The sequence below is a fragment of the Cyprinodon variegatus genome, unplaced genomic scaffold (genome assembly GCF_000732505.1).
Source record: "Cyprinodon variegatus isolate N-32 unplaced genomic scaffold, C_variegatus-1.0 Scaffold859, whole genome shotgun sequence".
Lineage (NCBI taxonomy): Eukaryota > Metazoa > Chordata > Actinopteri > Cyprinodontiformes > Cyprinodontidae > Cyprinodon > Cyprinodon variegatus.
Window position 1 is genome coordinate 108,686 of NW_015151312.1, and position 21,474 is coordinate 130,159.

Genomic DNA, 21,474 nt, shown 5'->3' on the forward strand with positions numbered 1-21,474 from the left:
GAGGAAGTCTGTGGCTGAAGTTGATAACAAAGAAGAATTACTCTTTCTCTTGTTGCCATCAGGATGTGCAAACTAATGCAGTTCATTTATTCATACATTTTTATTATCAAATGCATTTAGAAGAAAATAAATAATGTCAGATGTCAAATAAGTTTTTAGTTATATATCTGTCTTTCCAAAGAATCTAAAAAAAAAAACGTATTGATGTTTACTCTAAGTCTTAATTTAAGCATAAAACGTATTTTTTATGGGCTTTTTATTTGTGCGTAAAATCCACTTTTACGCACCAATCCAAACCTGGGGAGAATCACTTGAAAGTTGCAGGTAGACCTGAGAGCGCTCGTTTGTGGCTCAAGATCAAGCGCTCGTCGAGAGACAGAGAAAAGGAGGGAGGAGGAGGTGGAGGGGGAGCTTCAAGGCCAAAGTGAGCTTTATGTACCGCAGCGGGTCACTTTCTAGGAGCCATTTGGAGCCAGAGGCTACCCGGAGCGCACAGGAGCCGCACCAAACTGAGGCGGATCATCAGTCCTAGTCACTGAGGCCAGCAGCAGGGAGCACATTGCTTCACACAGGGGAGGAAAAAAAAAACAGACACGGAAGAGAAGTGAGAGAAAGAGAGAGGCTGAGTGCGGGGACGGTCGGCAAAAACGCACTGTGGAAGTTTAGAGTGTGCGGGATCTGGAGGAAAGAGGCTTGAGTGGCCGCACAGGATTGCAGAAGATGCCGAGGGTAGTCCCGGACCAGAGGAGCAAGTTTGAGAATGAGGAGTTTTTCCGCAAGTTGAGCAGAGAGTGTGAGGTGAGTGAGACGGCGGAAATAAAGAGAAGAGAAAGACAGTCAAACCCGCGCGCATCAGTCCTCTTTAACCAATAATCATTTATTTGATCTTTACTCATGCGGATTAAAGTCGGGAGCAGTTTTTGACTCCCTCAGACCATCCCAAAGTTTTACATTTTTACAATACAGATGTTTCACTGTTTTTAATAATTTCTCATCTTCAAATTCAGTTTTATTGTTTCAATTTCCATTGACACAATTTTACATCCTGAGAATAGTGAAAAAAGATTTATCAACATTTTCACATTAAACTGAATTTTATTTTGGATTTGAGAGGGATTCCAGCGGAAAATGGTATATATCTAATTAAAACTAGGCGTTTTTTATTGTTATTTTTATTTATATGTTGTTTCTTCTGCAGATTAAATACACTGGCTTCAGGGACCGACCTCATGAGGAGAGGCAAGCCCGCTTCCAGAACGCCTGCAGAGACGGACGCTCAGAAGTTGTGAGTCCAAAACTAGATTTGGTTCATTTTAAAGGTGCTGATTGGAGCGCCATGTATGAAAACCTGTAAAGAGGAAGGTCCCCCGATGTGCGCCTTTGTATTTGGAGGTTACAGAGGCGCTGCTAGGCATACTTACGGGAGCCGCATGTATGGAATAGTATAGTCATCATGTGCAATAAATTATAATATTACTAATAAATTGATTTTGGTATCAAACTTTACTAAATAAATACATTATATAGTTAATTCGAGACTTTATTTCTGTTAACTATGATAATTTTCTTGTTCCAGGTAATAGAAACAGCATTTTTGGGGAAGAATCTTAGGTCTGATGAATGAACAATTCACTTTTAATTTTAAAAGGAGCTTTATTTGAATGCATCATAATCATCTCATATATACTGTATATGAGGGTGCTCTAAATATGTTAAAATATATGGATAAATAGCTGAGAGTATCTGTAATGAACCAACTCCTTATTTTAAGGGGGAGCTAATATGTCTTCCTAATTGATTTACGGCCTCCAATTTGGAAGTTATTACTGACTTGATCAAGCATGCAGCATCGTGATAAGAGCCAGAAAACATTGTGAAAGGTGGATGGAAAGAATGCTGAGGAGTCATTACATTATCAATGTCATAACATTAAGGTTATTCTGCTATATTATGAACTTTTTCCAAGATATCTTTTCCTATTCTGAAGTTTAATAGATAAAAGTTGTTTAGGTTTTTTTCATTTGAGGTCTGAAAACATGGCTTTTATTGGATTTCAGGATTATTTTCTACAAACAAGTTCTTGAAATGACAACATTTTTAATAAAGATTTGGGAGAAATTTTAGTAGTCTGGAATAACGTATATATATTAATATATAAGCCTTGTTTCCCCAAACAGCATAATTACTTAGTTATTATTTTACTTTATAGTTTCGTCCTAACCAGTCTGTCTTTCCTGTAATCCTCTGATGTCTGATGTTTATCTTCAGGCACATGTGGAAACCTTTTGATCAAACCTGATCAGAATTTTTAAGTGGGTCCAGAAGATATGCCTTTGAAAAATAGATCTCTCATTTCATTAAGATGTGCAAACACTGATAAAACAACCGGTTAACATTAATTTATATGCATTTTACGTGTATCAATTTCATTGCAACTTTTGAGCAAAATGTTTTGTCAATTGAAATGGATATCTTATCAAATGAGCTAAACTCAAGAAATTATCTGGATTTTTTTTTTTGGCTCATATCAAAATAAAAAAAAGGTTTTGTAATGGAGACAATGGAATATTTTTTTTAAGTAAGGCACATTTTATAAATGTATTATTATAATATACAGCATGTGTTGTTTCCTTGGCAGTCACGGCTAAGTTGTGCTATTTACTAGCAACGGATTCCTGAGGGATAAGAAGACTGAGATTGAGTTCACTGTTGTTGCCTAACAGGTCAAAGCAGATACAAATGTGTGTAACGTCTGATCTAAGGCAGGAATGATCTAATTACAATTTTTTTAGCTTCCATTAGATCCAAAGATTATGAATCATACCACCCATCCCTATTCTGGGAAACATAAACGATGCCTAAGAATTAATTGAACTAGCACCTTAACAAGACAGTTCATATTTGAAACCACCATAAATTCCTTTTAATATTATAATTGATAAAAGGCTTCCAACTATGTCTTAAAGTTCTGGCAAAACCTTCCAGCTCAAAGTCTGGTTGATACCAGAGCAACTCTGATGAGCAGCCAAGCTTGGACTCATGAAAGGAGCTCACTGGTTGATGCCCCATTCTGTCCCTGCTGCAGGGAGAAGAATGGAGACCCATGAGCTCTAATTTCTTCCTTTCACGCCCTCCAGCTCTGCTCATCATCTTCATCATCATTAGTATGGGCTCAGGGCCCCACCTGAACACATGAAACGGTGCATGAACCCGTTGGTCCTACGCAGGTCATTTCATTTTTATGTATGTGATGCATCTGTCTCATATCACAAACAAACCTCATATATGAGGAAATATGAGAAAATTAATGCTGTTTCTGTCCTCACTGGGCATGAGCTACATTTCCATGGAGTGTAAACCTTAAGTTAACTTACCATGGTGTTTATGTTATATGGTAATAACACAGTAAGGAAACAATTGCTCACATTGTTGCTTAAAATGTCTCTTTAATCAATCATAATAATGTTTATTTATTGTTTAATTTGATTTGGAGAGAAGCTATTTGAGCAAAGTTCTAGAGTTAACCTATTAATGTGTATATTACACAGAATTGCTTTTTTGCTGTTCTCTTCTTACGGATAAGAAGAAGTGAAGCAAGACATTATTAGCTGGTTAATTAGCTGGACTATTTACTCAGGTAGATTTAATATTCAACTGGGACTTGTATTTTAAAACAGGACTAAAACCTTTTACATTTTCATTGAAAACTTTTTCAGACCGTATGCCTTTCTGCAAAAGTCGCTGCATTCTTCCATGTTAGAGCTAGCGTTGTTTTACTCTATAGAGAAAATGTCGGTCTCTCCAGGCCTTTCTCCGCTATCTCAGTAATACGGCTTAGCACATTTAGATTGGTATGGCAGAACATTTCTTGCGGTCTTGAAAGTGCAGCTTTTTAAATGATTGCTTTACCTTGGATCTAACCCGTATCTTGCTGTGTTTTTTTCTATGTCCTGTAGTAGGTGTTTTGTTGGCCTATGCTGCCAAAGAATGTTATTTTTCTTTTTTACTTTAGAGCAAGCAGCCAGAGTGAGAGGGCTGTCGCTGCAAGGAAATATTTTGTGGTAGCAAAGTCAAATCTGGTCCAAATTGACGTCCCGCCATTTAGAAAACACACTGCTCTCCAGCTTCAGATGTAAATGTGAAGACACTGTTGCTCTGCCTTTGTCTAAAGATTTCAAAGTGTTTATGACCCAGATGACTAAGAATTTGCTCAGGCATTAAGAAGAATTACAGGAAAAAGCCTCGTGAAGCTGCTCACCCTTAAGGTCACAGTGGTAATTTATTAGTGACCCTAATTCTATAAAAACATCACTTGATTTAAGTTAAATATTTTTTGACTTTTAAAATAGTGAAATTGAATTTTTTTATTTTTATTTTATTTTTTTTATAATTCGGCAGGTTAGTTATAATTGTTCTGCTACTGAGATGATAGCTTTCCCTAGTCAAATTTGAATTTTAATGCAAAAATCGGGTTCAAAGAATTTGTGATAAGAAGTTTCTAAGATTAGGTCACTGATGTTGAAGTTCTGTGATTGGTTTCTAACATGTCAAATCAATCCTTCAACAAGTATAAACATTAGCCGTGGATGAGTCATCTGTATCAAGGTGTACTGAAGTTTTACTACCTCACAGTTTCTAAACCTCGAAAAGTTTCTGTCTTAATGTTCCCATCGATTCACATCCTTTTTGTCAAATGCCAGGGTGAACACAGCACTGAGGAAAGGCAGGGAATCCTTTGCTTCAGCTTTTGCTGTGCACTGCTGATCAGCTGATTTACAGAGACAGTCTGTCAGTCACAGATGTTATCATAAGCAAAAACCTTTAAAAGAAGATTTTTTTCTGAATGTTTCTTCTATTCTGTCTAAATAAAGTTAGTGAACCTAAAATTGGTCTTTTATGAACATGTTTCTGATTTTAATATACTTCTGTTGACTACATTTTCCTTTTTTTTGTGTGTAACATGTTTGTGATAGTTAAAAACTTTAATAACAAAACATCACCCTACTAAGACACTCATGTAGTTAAATAAAACAGGAGCCTGTCTGTAAGGAAGAGGAGCATCATGTCCCGTGTCTTATTGGGACATGATATGTCCGCTCGTCCATATTTATAAATCTTCAGCTGTGACATCATGCTGCAGATTTATCTATGAAGTAAACGGAGCGGTGGTCAATTTTCAACATGATTATGTTCGATGTGAACCTTTGCATGTGATAAAACCCAAGAAAATTTGTGAAATATCACATTAAGTGAACAAATGTAGATTATTATTTATTATTATTATTGATTATTATTTAATGATTTTAAACCAATTTTGATCAACTTCACAAATATGTTTGATGGAAAGTTAAAGCCATGGCTGAATATTATTATTTCATGCAGTTTTATTCAAATTAACTATCAATTCTGGTCAATTTTTTTTTTATTATTATTATTAGATTTGGTGAAGAAGTGACCTGTTTTTGTAGATTTGAACTCTTGGGTTTATTGATCAACCAATTTCCTCCTCATTGATAAAAATAATGAAATTATCAAAAAATAATGAAAAAATTGTTTATTTACGTCTTATTATTACTTGTTATTATTTACTTATTACTTTTTTTGTAAGAAAAATGTTGGCACTTCTGCTAAATATATCTTGTATTTATAGCTTTACTTGTTAACTGACTTGAATCTGTTGAATTACAACTTAGAGTCTTTTATTGTTATTTCGTATTATTTGCCAGGTGTTTCCATGGTTTAGATGAGATTAGAAGCTGTCAATGAAAACTTTAAAATGCATCCTTTAAATAAGATGTATTAGGTTAATAAGGCAAAACCAACATTAAATAAATTAAGAACTATGAATATATACATTTTCTGACAGAAATGGCCTGAGTATCTTTTCTTCCAGGAATAATTTTAAAATTTTTTTAGCTGATAAATCTTACAGAGAACCATCTAAAAAAAAAAATAAATGAAAAAAAACTAAGCATATGAATCCAGATGTAAGACTCTACTTAGTGCAGAAATTGATCTACTATTTGTAAAAATCCATTTAATAATCTACATTTCACAGCTAAATTCATCTGTCCAATAAATGTTGCTTTGTGGAGGCAGGAAGTAACCTTCTAGCTTTCTTCAAATTAAAATGTAATCTTGGACAACACTGTTTGCAGCAGTTCAGTCATTTTGAGCAATGTTTCCACGTTATGTTTGATCAGTGTACTAATGACAGTAATTTGCAGATATGTAGTCATTATTGTGATTATTGTTAGGTCATTATATCTTTACTTTATTATTTGTTTATTTATTTTGCATTTGTTATATTTATTTTGCAATGTACTATTAGCAGAGCTCTACAGAACTTGTAGGTTGTTTAGCTACTTTATTTACACCCCTGTTTAACATAGTTATTAAAGCATTTAAATAAAAAAAGAGGTAAAAAAAAACAAACATCAAAACTAATATAATTCACTATTCTTCATTGAAACATTGAAATACTCATATAAACAAGAAAATTATATCTTTACATCAAATATAATATATACATGTAAATATAAATAAAATATTGTTTTTCAAGACACATATTTGACACCTTTCTCATTTCGTCATTGGTTCATATCTGTATTAGATTTACGCTGCCAGGAATCTGAATCTTTTGTGCGTTACTCCACATGATTTAAATTGTAATAGGATTTTTATCAGTTTTGTCTGTAGTGTGCCAGTGTTTAGTCAAAAATTGGTTTGACTTATTGATTTTCATCTTCTTAGAAAGATTGATCAAGATAAGTTTAAAAAGCAGCCAGGTCGTACGGCACCAGTCGTCATTAGTGTAAATCAGCTAATTTGAAAATAGCATATCCATTCATTGATTCTTTTTCCATATCCTTTCAGGATTTTTTTTTTTTTTGTATATTATACAATATTATTATAAGAATTTTTACCAGAGGTTATAAAATTTTAGATCATTTAACAAGTATACAAAAAATGTTTTTTTACCAGACACACGCAGGTCTCTCTTTATCATTACCACCATGCGATACCGTGATGGCATTTTGATGTTTAATCACCATGGGCTGCCATTTTGTTTTGGATGCATCAAGTATGACTATAATTTAAATCATTTATAATTTAGATCATTAAAAACAGCATCCTGGGTGGAAAGAATTTAAAACACTTTAATGTCCTTACCAAAAATATTTTAGAAATCCTCACCCAAAATATAATCATCTCCAAAAAGAAAACAGTTAAAATATAAACACTAAGAGTTTTTAGATATAGTGGATATTTGAAAAGAAACGTGTTATTGGTTAAGACTTTAAGCAGTTTCACACAGAATGTGGCAGCATTTTTTATTTTTTTATTTGTAATTGTTGAGCTCTTTTTCCCTGAAAGCAATTACAAATTTCCATATAGGATTCTTTGATTCATAACACACATGCACACACACACCAACACACACCCACACACACAGGGGGACTCATGCAACTGCTCTATCTGTTCAGGATTGATTTGATAAATTGAAGAATAACTCAAAGTAAATTATCTTCGGCTCAGCTCATTAGAGATGAGTCCTTTTGTAAACTATTATTGATTTTCATGTTTCTGGATTCACTCACTCTTTCTCCTCTTGTATTTCATACCATTCCTTTTGTTCTTCTTTATATTTCTTCCTTTTCATTTCGAATTTGTTTCTATTTCTGTCCACCCTTCCTTACATCCCACTTGATTTATTTTCCAACCCTTTGCTCTTTCTTCATTTCATCTCTGTATTCTTATACCCGTCCTTTTTCCCTCCATCTCTCTCCTTGTTCTCCACTCTGTCCGCTTCTTGCCAGCAGTAGTAGGCAGCAAATTGGAATCAGATGGTTGTAATCCAATACTTCAAATCCAGCAGAAATGATGACTCGGGTGTTCTTTGAGTTTCAACCCTTTAATTTCTTCTCATCTCTTCAGAACTGTTCTGTTCTTGCTGTGTTTTATTCACTTTTTCTTTCTCAACCTCTCAGTCCTCTACGAGAGACACATTTGACAGGATGGATAATTCATATGCTTCTACTTCAGTCCCATCACTAATTCCCTTAGTATTGATCTGTCTCAGCAACATATATTACACAAAGACAAAAGCAAGCAGCGAGATTCAGAACAACTTAAATCTCTAATTCCATTTGCTGCTTCACAGTAATATGTTTCTTTATGGCTACAGGACAGAAATGCATTCTGTTGCTTTTTTCTCATTTGGTTTATGTTTCTGTGCATCAGTATGCATCCAGAGAGAAATGCATCACATCATGACAAGAGGCCCCTTTTTATAGAAATCAAAGAAATGGTGAAAGCTGGTGGAACCTAGAAGTTTATTTTGTGTTTTTGTTGTAAGAGTAGAGTAGTTAGAGAGCATTGATGCACTCAGTGAGGCTAAATGCTGCAGATTAATTGGGCTTTTCTTTATTCTCCACTTGCACGTATCATCCTCTTGCAACTACCTATTTTAGTGTATTTCACTGGTATTTTATGTGACGGACCAACACTAAGTAGTCTTTTATTGTGAAGTTTGATCCCCTCTAATAAAAAGCACTGCTGCCAATTGCCTTTAGAATTCACTTAATTAGTAAACATTGTCCTCTGGTTTCTTTGCAGTTTACCAAAAGCCATGTAAGAGTCACAACAAACCTGTATAAGAAGCACCCTGCTTCGTTAAGAATGAAAGCCACATTTTTGGCAGAGATTCAAAATGCTTCTCTATGAGGAAGATAACCTTTCATTACCCTGAACATACCATCTCCACAATAAAAGATTGTGGTGGTAGCATTATGGTCTGGGAAAGCTTCTCTTTATCAGGGCAGCAAAAGCTGTTTAGAAATAATGGGAAGATAGATGACGATTAATACAGGAAATAACAGAACAAAAAATTTGAGAAGCTTTAAGACTGGACATTTTAAACATACAACCAGATGATTTTTAAAAAGTTAGAACATCTTCATGTGCTGGAATAGCCCAGCTAAATTCTTTTATTTATTTATTTGAGAATCTGTGGGGAAAAAAACGTGGGCATTGATCCAATGATGTATTCTAGCAAAGCTAAAGGAGACAGGGGACCTGTGGCTTTACACTGAAGATGTTTGTTAAAATAATTAACTCATCTTTGCAGATACCCTTTATTATTTAGAGAACCAGGTATCCTTTTCGTTTCTTGTCACAATAAGCTTCACTGTGTGTTTGTCAGCCCCATAAAATCAGGACGACTGGTGTTTTAATAAGCCACTGTACAGATACAATGTTTAAAATTAAAATACAAAAATAATCTTTTTTTGTTTTTGTTATGAAATCATTGTATTTAGCTTTCAGTCGGACCACCCGCATCAGAGTCCTGTTTTTGCAGGCTTGTGCTCTCCGCAGAAAATTACTCTGGAGAAGCGTAGAGTTAGTTTCTTGGTGCTCTACGCATTAAAGTGTTAAACACTTTTCTTCCTGTAAAACTCGATGAAAGCTCTAAATAAATGAGAGCACATATGTATTTAATGCAGGCATGAAAAAAAAGTTAAAGCCTTTTTAAAATTATTTTTCTAGAGTCAGGAATCATTTGCCCTGTGCTGTACCACTGGGTGCTGCATAACAACTACCCACAAATTTGTAATTGTCCGGTATTAATACAGGTAGACCTGATACTGCACTGGTTTTGTTTGGGTATAGCAATCCCTTCTATCAGCCTTAATTATTGTTTCTTATATAAATATTGTGTAGATGTTCATGTTGCATTTTAACAAAATGAAAATGGTATCAGGATGCAACTATTTCCTAATCCTTACAAATGCTGAAATTCATGGTTAGTGATGCAATTGAAGGCAACAACTTTAGCAGGTTGAGTAGAAATTTTCAGGACTTCCATCCACTACTTTTAGGGCATTTCGTATTAAATGTAACCATCATAGAAATATGATGGAAACTTATAAATAAAGAACTGTAAAAGAAAAAAGACTGAAAACAGAGTCCAAAATATAAAGGGACTCATTTTTCTAAGTTAGTCCAGGTAGGGTAACCACAGATGCAGAACATCCATCCATCCATTTTCCATCAGCTATAGAGGTGCTGGTGCCTGTCTCCAGCTGACTATGGGGGAGAGGCGGGGTACACCCTGGACAGGTTGCAGTCCCGTGCAGGGCAACACAAAGACAAACAGGACACACATCCATTCACACAAACTCACACCTAATTAGAGTTTAATATATATAAATAAGGAGAATTTAGAGAAGCCAATTAACCTAACTCATGTTTTTGGACTGTGGAAGCTGGAGTACCCGGAAAGACCCATGCAAAAAAAAACCCGGGCCGGCAATCGAACCCAGAACCTTCTTGCTGCAAGGCTGAATACAATGATGCGGCAAGGCAGCAGTGCTACCCACTGCACCACTGAGCAGCCCATATGCAAATGCATTATTGTAAACTTTTGTAAAATTGTAAAATTTGTTCCTAGAGATATCAGTGCTGTAAAACTGCCTGCAGCTCAAGTCCAAATTCAGTTTAATGTAGGCCCACTTTAGTTTGATCCATCTGTTGTGTTAAAGGGACCGGGTAATCCGTGTTACCTGATGGGCCCAATCACACCCCAGTTCTTAAAATCCAATAGAATGTGCCTCGATTTAAGACCTTTGCATCTATCTTTACGTTGTCCTCTCTCTGTCCACAGGCCTTCGTAGCGACTGGTACCAACCTCTCCCTGCAGTTTTTCCCAGCCAACCTCCATGGAGACCAGAGACAGGTTCCATCAAGAGAATACGTCGACTTCGAGAGAGAGACAGGAAAGGTAGGATGAATGAAAGATCAATCATCTGTTTCTGCTTTCTTAGACATTCTGTCCCGTTAAGCTTTTCACTGTAAAAAAAAAACACAGTTCTACAAAGGATTTCTAAAAAAAATTTGCAAACACTGGGTCTGAAAACCGTCTCTGCTCTTTGGATCATCTCCTACTCTCGATTTGATGTCACAGTTGACACTCCGGAGTTGCCAAGACAAAAAAAGTATTTTGTCTGCAACTTTTCTTTCAGTTCCTGTTTTCGGGATCATTTCAAGAAATGAAAATAGAACAAATTGTTCCTTTTACAATGTAAATGTTCAGACATTACAATCTCTGAACATTTACATTGCTTTCTGGAGGTTTTAAACCAACCCCTAACTTCTATAGTAAAGTTTTCATTAGGCACCAGATTTTCTTTGAGTTTTACAACTTCTCAAAGGTTCTTTCTTTGTAAGTTTTTTCCTTTTCAGTCCAGCCCTTGAACTTGATTGTTAAATATTTCTTTATCTATTTTTCTGCCCATTTTATTATTTTTGGCTTGCAGAGGGGGTTGGTGCATTTGAAAGACTTCAAAGTCACCCTTTACATCTATATACTCTGACCTCTGTGTCTAGACGCTTCTTTTATATAATTTTATGTCAAATATAAGATCATGAACTATTTTGTGTATCAGGTTGAATAACACGGCTTAAATTCTTTTATGCATCATGTTTCAAACAATTTAGCCTTTAAAGTTGGGTTTCTGCAGCTTCCATCTCATTTTAGAACCACATGAGGTCCGTCGCACAAATAGAATCTCTACCTAGTAGAGATCACCCACCACAAACTGAATAAAAGCCACATAGCTGCACTCGCAAGCTTATGCAAGATCAAACCTTAGCGACCTGAAGGTGTGATGGGGTGACGCCCACTGTTCAGTAGATCATTGATGTTGTGTTTATTTGGATGGTAATTGTCTCCCCCAGTGTGTGGGTGTGTATGAACATGTCCATGGACAGTGGCCAGCTGAAACGAATGCCAACTGGCGGCTCATTAAAAATGCATTCTGAGGAATCGATGGACCTCCATGGCCCGGGGCTGACTGACTAATCTCATGCTGTTAATTATTTAATATTAGTATGTGTGTGCCTGTGTGCGTGTGTTTTGGTATTTATGTGTGCTGGGCATTTCGGGTGTTTACTGGTGTCAGACAAAAAGCAGAAAGAATGCGTCTGTGTGAAGGCGGTTTGTTTTTGTTACATTAACACGGCTCACAGATGCATAAAGTTTTAATGAGGCCAGGAGACGTCAATATAAAGGAGTTTAAGAGTCCTTTATTTGAAGTAGACTAAAGTTTCTTTCTCTGCGTCTTTCACTCACAGAAACATCCGTTATGAACAAAAGCTGTCAAAGTTGCATTCATTTCTATCTTTGTTGTTCACATTCGGAACTATTACAGGATAATACACGAGCAGAAGATTGATTCGAGATAGCAAACAGCTGCATTTAGTTAACACTGGAGTGGTGGGAGGTGGTGGGATTGTTTAGAAGGGCCTTTAATTGTGCAGATTTTCTGCAGCGCTGCTCTATCGGGATCTGGTTACACACACGCTGATCATGATCCCTCCGGACCTCCTTACAGGATACTGCTGTCAGATCCAGGCAAAGGTCCTGGGTGCATTTGCAACTTCTTTGCTTAATTAACGTCACACCTTGAGCTCGTTAACTGATGCTCACTCCTCTAGCTCAAGGTTACTTACTTTATATGTTGCACTTTAACAACTTCTCATTGTGTATAGTTATATAGAGGGCCATTTTAATCCATTAAAAAACACCATTACAAATAAAAGATTATTCATTAGAGATTAAATTATATTGCTTTGGTATCCTGGAGGTGTTATTAAAAATTGTGAAATATTTCCACTAGCATAAGCTTAGCATTTTGACTGTTCTTGGAATTTAAAAATGTACATTTGATTTGGACCTGTCTTTTGGTCAGACTAAACCTTTTTCTGTTTCAGGTCATTTAGTTTTGCTTAAATTATTTCTATTATACAAAGAATATCTTTAGAGATGTTATGTTTAAAGTATATTTTCATAGCTGTCAGGAAGATGCGCTTTTTTAACTGTATAACTTGGTCATATATTTTAAAATCTTTCCACAAACTTTGCACATTAGCTTGCTGGAATATTGAACCATTCCTCCTGAAAGAACTGTTATGCTTCTATTCTGTGCAGAGGAGTTTGGGAGATATGTGTAGAAAACCACAAGGTTTATTGTGTTGAATTAGAGAATATTTCAATGAACAACATCATCAAGTGATTCTTCTTTTGTTTTTGTTTTTTCTGTTTGTAAAATTATTCTTAAAAGAATATGCCCAACAGCTTACACCTGGGGGAGTTTTGTTGAAGATCCATGGTGTGCTTCTGTTCTTACCTTTTTTTCTACTCCGGGTTTTTCTCTGATTCGTTTGTGGTCGTGCCATACGTCCCCCACTCCTTCCCTCCCTCCTTCAATCAGTCCCATCATCCCTCCATCCGCCCCCCTTCTCCCCGCCTGCATTTCCAAACACAGATGGTGCCAAACCAGACAGGCAACGCAGCCAGGTTAAACTTGGCAACTGAATTTAAAGTGCATGTGCGTGTGTGTGTGTGTGGGTGGGTGTTTGTGTGTATGAATTTTGGATCTCAGTGTTATTGCAGCTAATGGGAACCAGCTGTGGAGGAGGTTCACTCAGAGCTCCCTGCTTATGGGCAGCAGATCGTACCTCTGCGGAGAACATGAATTACGGAGCCAGAAGCAGACTGGCAGAGGTTCTCTTACCTTTAGACGTTCTCAGGGACTTTAAGTAACGGTTGATACTCTAACAATGGGTCGCACTCATGTTTTAACTTCCTGTGATCTTTTTGTTTTTTAAGCAGAAGTTTCAATCAAATCCTAGTGAGAAAGAAGTGAATTAATTTTGATTGCCAGCTTTAAAAATTGTTGCAATGTTTGTTTGTTTTTAAAAACCTTAATGTGTAAGTAGGGCCTAATATTTGCCATAAGGACATCATCATTAATTTGTCTCAGTATCACCCCATTAAATTAAATCCGTCCAACTGATTATTGTTCTTATGATTCCTGTGGTTTTTAATGTGCTACTTAGAAAAATGTTTTTCATTACTCAAGCAAGGCAGGAGCCAAGGAAAAGGAAAAGGAACGCAATCCTGGCAGCTTGATTTTGAGAGGTGACACAAAATCTGCTTTAAATTTAATGAGAGAGAGGGGTAAATTCCAGGAAATAAAGAGTACAATTTAAATGTTTACTTGTTTATAACTTCCTTTTATTTAGTTATGAAAATATATTTTTAGGCCTGTTGTTGCTTTGGATTAACGATAAACTCATATAAACTGTCAAAATAAAATCACAGCTTTTTTTTGACAGGGTGTTTAGATTAAATAGTAGAACATATTAAACTGATTGCTCCTCAACCATCTCTCACTACAGTTATCCTTGGTCATACGTCATGTGGAGATGCTTATTAGAAACTTTGGTTACATTATTTAAGAGTTAAGTAGAAAGGAAAGTACTGGGATATGACTACAATAACCCCTAAGAGACTACAGATAAACAGTTAAAGGGAATTTAGCTACATTAGGAACTTGTTAAAAATCAAAAAAGAAAGATCGATATTCTGCTAATGGCTGCTTTAAGGTCCCATATCAGCTTTTTAAGTATTTCAAAGTTAATTTTAAATATATATATATATATATATATATATATATATATATATATATATATATATATTTTTTTTTTTTTATATATATATCACATTTGTAGTAGTATTAATTTGTCATAAATTTACAAGGACAGGAAACACTCTTACCTTTCCTTCTCTGCTGCTGCAACAAGGTATCACATCTCTTCAGGTGATCAGGCTGTTCTATAGGAAGACTGCACAAAGTCAGAGACCTCAGCCAAAAAACTAATTTTCATGACTTAGACACTTTCTTAAAAAAGAGCCATTGCTGTCACTGTGCAGATTTGCTGCTAAAAGAGCCAGTTTGTCTCAGCTTTGAACAGGAATCATCAAGCTCTGCCTCACAGTTTTCCCTTTGCTGATGGGAAAAAGTGGTTGTTTGTTTACTTGACTGTGATGTGCAGGCACATCACAGTCAAGAAACTGTAGGTGCTTCCTGGAGGGAGCAGGTAATACTGGTCTTGTTTAGACATGGCTTGGCTGCTTGATTTTGCCAGAAAACAGAACAGAGAGGGGATGCTGCTCAGAGAGCAGAAGTCACATGGACTGACATGCATGAATCAAGCTAGATACCAATTTGGTAGGTTGGAAGGAATCAGATTATAACACAGTTAGAAGCCCAATCAATTTGGTTTTAAGCTGCTCTGAACTAGCATATAAGATCACATCAAATCCAAGCAAGCTGTGCCGCAGAGCTAGTGAAAAAAAAAACTGTGGAATTTTACAGTCGATATTCTCAATTACCAAGATAGTTGATTGTAATGACACATCTAAAAGCAGCATATTTAACTACATGTTGAAATGTCAAGCTTTGCAGCAACATGTTGGTCCATTCTTTTACTGCTTGTCCATCAGGGTCTGGTGGGAGTAGATCTCTTAAACAGGAATACATGTTATCTTTGCAGTAATGCTGCTATCAGCTGAAAATACTGATTGACATATTGACATTTTTCTGCCCATTCTCAATTCTCCTACTGCTCTGTTTATTCAATAGAAGCTATTTCTGCTACTAATGATTTTACACTTCCCTTATTTTTTACTTTCCTTGGAATTTAAGACTTTCCCAAGTTTTTTTTATGTTTTACCATGTCTCTAAAAATACAGAAAATGCCACCTGAGGAGCTGCTGCTACTATCGACTCTAACAATTTCTGTTTATCTTTATCGAATGGAAAGTAATTGTGGCTAAATACTTCTGTGATTTTCTTGGTTTGCTTCATGCTTCCTCAACCCCTAATGAGTTTTCATGTTTTCTGTTAGAAGGGGTTGCTTCTTCTCCACTAGCCCCTCATGCTCACATTATACACTTGAAGATATTGAAATCTAGATAAATAATTTTTCCTTAAAATAAGTGCATTTATTCTTGGATTGAGGAGGCAAAAGAAAAATTCTGCCAATGAAACAAGACAATTTACACTTAAAATAAGAACACACAATTGCATTGTCTTATTTCAAGTGCATATTTTCTAATTATCTTATTTTAAGAGTAAAAATACTCACTCAGTTGGCAAACTATCTCATTTACCTACTCAAATGAAGGGTAAATATACTTAATTTAAGATATTGTTTACTTATTTCTAGATTGTTTTTACAGTGTAGCAGATTGGTGCAAAGTAAACAACTTACAGCAATCATCTATATTTTGGTTTACTATGTTTTGAACTGAGAGTGAATTTGATCTGAATTCTCTATTGAGTGAAAGTATTATATCAGAATGAAATACTAGAACTCTAGAACCAAATTGAACCTGTTTGTCTTTTAAATGGCCTTAAGAAGAAATTCCTTGTGAAATGTGGGTGTGAAAATAAATTGCATTAAAGTGAATTAATATTGCAATGGGAGCAGATCAGGACCTGGGGCAGGGCCATTTAGAGATCAGCAAGCTCAGTAATGTCGTAGGTTTTTTTACTCAATTGATATGATAACTCTGCAGTCTCTTAGGAAAAAACTGTAAATCCATACTTTGAACACTTTATATCACTTACAGTGCTTTACCCAATTGTTCTCCTGTGATGAAAGGGCTTCTTCCAGGAGGAGAATGAGCTTAAACCTTTTCAAGGTTCATTTTATAAAATTATATATTAATGTGTTAGAATGGCCTGATCAAAGGGTAGACCTAAATCTAATTATCAATCTAATTTAAAAACAGACAAACCAAAAAAAAAAAAAAACCTTGGAAATGTATCCCATATGCTGCCCTTCCATTCTGAGCTTAAGAATATTTACAAAGAAAAGACCACAGTTTTTGCGTCTATACTACATGTGCAGGGCTGGCAGAAAAGTTGTACCAAAAGACTTACAGCTGTGGCCAAAGGTGGCTCTATAAACTACTGACTCAAGGGGATTCCCAAAAACACTGGAAGATTTTGTGTTTGTAATGTTACAAAATCTGTAAAGGTTGAAAAAGTTGTAACGTGTCAAAAAATGATTTAGTAGAGTGTGCTTTGGCTTAGATGTTCAGAAACAGTTTATACCACTAATAATATTAAAATTAATAAATGTAGAAAATTTGATTTTTCCTTCCATCCTATCAGACGGATCAAGAAAATCTGATCAAATTATGGCCCGTTTAGCTGGAGTTGTCAGATTTATTGTGTCCTTGCAGTTGGCAGTGATCACCCTCGCTCACAGAAGCCCCTAAAATCACGTCTCAGGTTACACCTCTGCAGCCCTCTAATTTATTCATCAGCTTTAGGCCTGAAGGTCTCTCCTGTCACAGCAACATCAAGCATGTGTGTTTGCAGGAGAGTGAGGACCGTGTGCAGGATCATGTTTCCCTCTGAGCGGAAGCTGTGCCATCTCTGCGTGACTCGTCAGTGACATCATCAAAGCCAGACCACTAATTGGTTCCCTCTGCGACTGCTGCTCTCTGTCTGCCCAAATCTGTACGTTTGCCACTATGTGGGTGGGTGTGATGTGAGTGCTGCTGGGTTTTACATCCACTGCATCCACAGTGGGTGGTACTGGGTATTTACTTTATTTTAAAAGGTCTCATTTCATTTAAAGCGAGTTTACCTCCAAGTCATTCTAACAGCAATGTATGCAAACAATATTTTCTCAACACTCGGACACATACATGCACTCACATGCATATACAAACTCTGCCTCCTCCCTCAGAGTATCAGATTCCCTCCTTCAGGCCTTAAATCGATGACCACACCCTCTCCCACAATGGCCTGTCCCATCTGCTGCTCTCTGTTCATGCGTCTTTGTGTGTCTGGCTGTCTTGGTGTTTGAGTAGATTCTGTGCATGTGTGCACACGTGATCAGAGGTGCTGAAAGTCGGACAGAAACCGATTTCATCTTGGTGTGAAATCCAGCACTTGTGTGTCAACCCATGAGTTCCAGTTACCTCAACTAAACACATCTCACCTGGACCTGAGGAGTGTTTTCCTGCTCATTCGTCCTCACAAGGACAGAAAAAGTACCTCAACATTTTTGTACTTTATTGATTTATCAGGAGTTAAGTTATGGCAGTGATTTGATTAAAGGGAAGCGCTTTGTTCAGGAATGTTGGATTCCAACATCTGGACAAAGATAATTGTTGAGTTTTCAGCTGCCTTCTAAATTTTCGTGCAGTATTTGCTTTAAATGATGATGTGTGAAAAACTTTTGACCTAAAATTTTCACACATTATTTAAAATGTATTTAACTTAAAATGTTTAAGTTGTTCTAAGATCTATGATTGGTAGATAATTCTGTTTTGATAGGCCAATATAAGGCCTTCTTTCTTATTCACTCACTTGGTTTTACTGCATGTTTATAATAGCTCAGTTAATGGCTATTCACTTACTATTTATTTACTTGCATTTTTCCCATCTCAAATACAAAGAAATAATTAGTTTTTCACATATACATCTGTGCATATGGTCTGGGAATAAACTATATCCTGCTGCTTGTAGATGATTAGAAAATGAAGGTAGCCACAACTGATGATGATTAAAACATTGATAAAGGGATTGTCCACAATTTAAGCACCCATTTAGTTTTTATTTACTTAACCAACTGTCCATTTAGTTCCTCACTTATCTGTTCTACTTGAGTACATGCATGGCTTTTTACCTGCTTTCTTATCTATCATTATGGATTCATTTACTAATTTCTTTACTGTTTTACTCATTAACTGCTGACACCATGTAACGCATTAGAAAAGATGGACCACATTTTTAGAACAGTTTTTCTTTTTTTCAAGCTGTGGCCAGACCCATCAATCTACTTTTTTAAGTTTTTCATTTTAACAGCTTAAGGTTTTTACTCTTTAATATTGATTAAATGATTGTTTTCATATAGATCCATTTAATCATACCCTTTTGCATTCTGGATGTGCAGACTCTTTTACTTATGTTTGATGTTAGCACAATGTGCTATCTTTGTTTGCTTCTAAATCGCTTACGATAAAGTTATTTTGTGAGCTATTTGCAAAACTCTGTAAATACCTGTTGCTCAGATTAAGATGATAGTGAAATGATTTCTACATGACTATCCTACATCCACTGTCTTTAATCTGCGATGGAAGAAATCCCGCAGGAGATACCCAACATTAGATCTATCCTCAACTTTGGTCACAGTTGATTATTTCCTGATGAGTGAGGAACCTGGTTGGGGAATCCACATTTACTGAAACTATCTGTGTTTGCAGACACACTAAAACTGTCTCCCTGTGGAAGCAGTTTTAGTATGCAAACCAGATTTTTCTGACTGTGCTAAACTAAAATAATTAGATCCAGTTTACATTTCTCTTTTAGTACCAATAATTTAGCAATTTAAGGATATTTCTTTTCACGTTTTTGTCAGTGATATTCATCTATACTGCTCCTTAAAGCCTTCTGAGGTGTATACACACCCATCTCTTATTAAAAGTTAAATAAGCATTAAAGGTATAGAGGAGGATTTTTATGAATTTTTTAAAAGACCTGCCCTCTCCACTTAAAAAAAATGCAAATGCACAACCCTGTGCGCGCTCCAGAGAGGGAGCGTCTATTAACCGTGTGCAAGAGCATGCACAAGGCCATTTCTCCTAATGCACACTCTGTTTAAAAGTTGCAGTTCTCATAGCTCATACAAGCTTACTGCATGACATACGTCCTAACCCCAAAATCTCTCAATCAATATATAGAGCAGGGACTATATAGTGGACTCAGTTAACTGACCTTTCGGACAGATGATCACTACTTTTTGATCACTCTTCCTCCACCGCGCGGTGCGTGCGCCATCTTTGTTATTAGTCACCGTTGTCGGGTAGCGACAGCCTATGGTGACAGCGGGCCTCTGTGACAGCAAACCACATAATGCTTTCTGAATAGACCTCCCCTCGCAAAGCATTCTGGGATATATCTGCCTCTTCTGAGGCCTTTCTTTTCTTCTCTTACACTTTGAAGACACTTTTTGTCTTATGACCCTCTGCCATTTTCAAAGAACCGCGTTGAGAAAGGTGAGCTTAAATGACTGGCTGAAACCGTAGCTCACCACATATATATGCCTGGAAGTGCATGTGTGCAGAAAAAGACAGCTAATGGGACGAGCACGTAGGACAGCCTTATGTAAACATATCACCTGAATAATTGACAATTAGGAAGAGCACTTTTTTAGATGATCCACCCTGAAATAAAAGATCATCCTCTATACCTTCAAGCAGTGGTTGAATAACATCGGCTTACTGCTGAACCCAGACAAAACCAAAAGGGTTTTAGGACTCTTGCAGAAGCCTAGGTTAAGAAAATTAGGTATTGCTATCTGGTAAAAACCTGCCTTTTACCATTTGTTGATCCTTTTTTCATTGTTAGAACAGCTCAAAGTTGAAATCACATTTTTTTTTTTATTGTTCAAGAAGCTAGAAAGATATGAGCTTTTCTGATGTGCATTTATGATTACATTTTGTTTTTATTTTATTATGTATTGAAAACTGCTGTGTTTTTTGTCCTGATTACCCTTGTGGTGGAGCACTTTAGACTGCACCTGCTATGTGTAGAATTGGGTACAGATTTTCCTATGTAATCAGAAAGAATTGTGCCTAATGTGGGATAGTAAAGGTATTTCTTACCTTACACAGTGGCTCCATTCTAAAAAAGCTTTATCTTTTAGGAAAAAAAAAAAAAGTTAAATCCTCATTATTTGTAATAATTACAAAAGCAGGTTAGAGGTCAATCCCTACCAGAAGTGGAGGAGTTAAAGTATCTTGGGGTCCTGCTCACAAGTGAGAGAAAAGATGATTAATGCAGCTTCTGCCATGATGCTGCACCGATCTGTTGTGAAGAAAGAGCTGAGCCATAAGGCAAAGATGATCTACATTCCTATCTTAACCTATAGTCAGGAGATATGGGTCATGATCACTTATGCAAGCCACTGAAAAGAGCTTCCCCCCAAAGTGTGGCCATAAAATCCCTTAGAGATAGGGTGAGCAGCTCGGTCATCCAGTAGAGGGTTAGAGTATAGCCACTTCTCCTCCACATCAAAAGAAGTTAACTGATCTGCTTCAGATGCTTCCTGGATGCTTCTCGTAAGAGGGGTTCAAGGCGCATCCCACCAGGAGGAGACCAAGGAAACTGTGGAGGGACTATGTCTTCTGGCTGGCCCTGGAAGGCCTTGGGTTTCCCTCAAAGGAGCTAGAGGAGGTGTCTGGGGAGAGGGGGTCTTGGAGTCCCTACTCCGGCTGCCGGAAGAAAAGATGTACAAGTATTAGTGAATGTTAATTAACATTATATAGAAAGGAAAAACAACATTCACCATCTGAAAAAAGAATGAAAGAAAAAAATCAGTGGAGGAACAATGTTAATATTCTCAGTCAATAATAGTCCGTCTTTTTAATGTACTAAAATACGATTGATCTTCCTTGCTGAAGTGCTGAATGCGCACTTTCATCTGGTTTGGTCTGCCGGCTTCCGTAGCGTCGTGAACGCGCCGGCGCGCGCTTTCAGGAAATCCTATACACTACTGTTTATGCTCTAAAAACATTCTAAATGACTTCGTTTCGAGTAAATT

General features: G+C 36.5%; 1 protein-coding gene across 4 annotated transcripts in view; it reads left to right on the forward strand.

The window, feature by feature from the left end:
- Positions 1–380: 380 nt before the first annotated feature.
- cbfb (core-binding factor, beta subunit) overlaps positions 381–21,474 on the forward strand; it is a 47,684-nt gene continuing 26,590 nt past the window's right edge. For 2 of the 4 annotated variants that reach the window (XM_015397381.1, XM_015397382.1), the window contains exons 1-3: positions 381–798; positions 1,199–1,285; positions 10,667–10,783. In XM_015397381.1, coding sequence (XP_015252867.1) covers positions 721–798; positions 1,199–1,285; positions 10,667–10,783 — 282 coding nt within the window. In that variant the 5' untranslated portion in view covers positions 381–720. The remainder of the gene's footprint in view (positions 799–1,198; positions 1,286–10,666; positions 10,784–21,474) is intronic. The other 2 variants (XM_015397384.1, XM_015397383.1) reach the window with 1 other exon arrangement.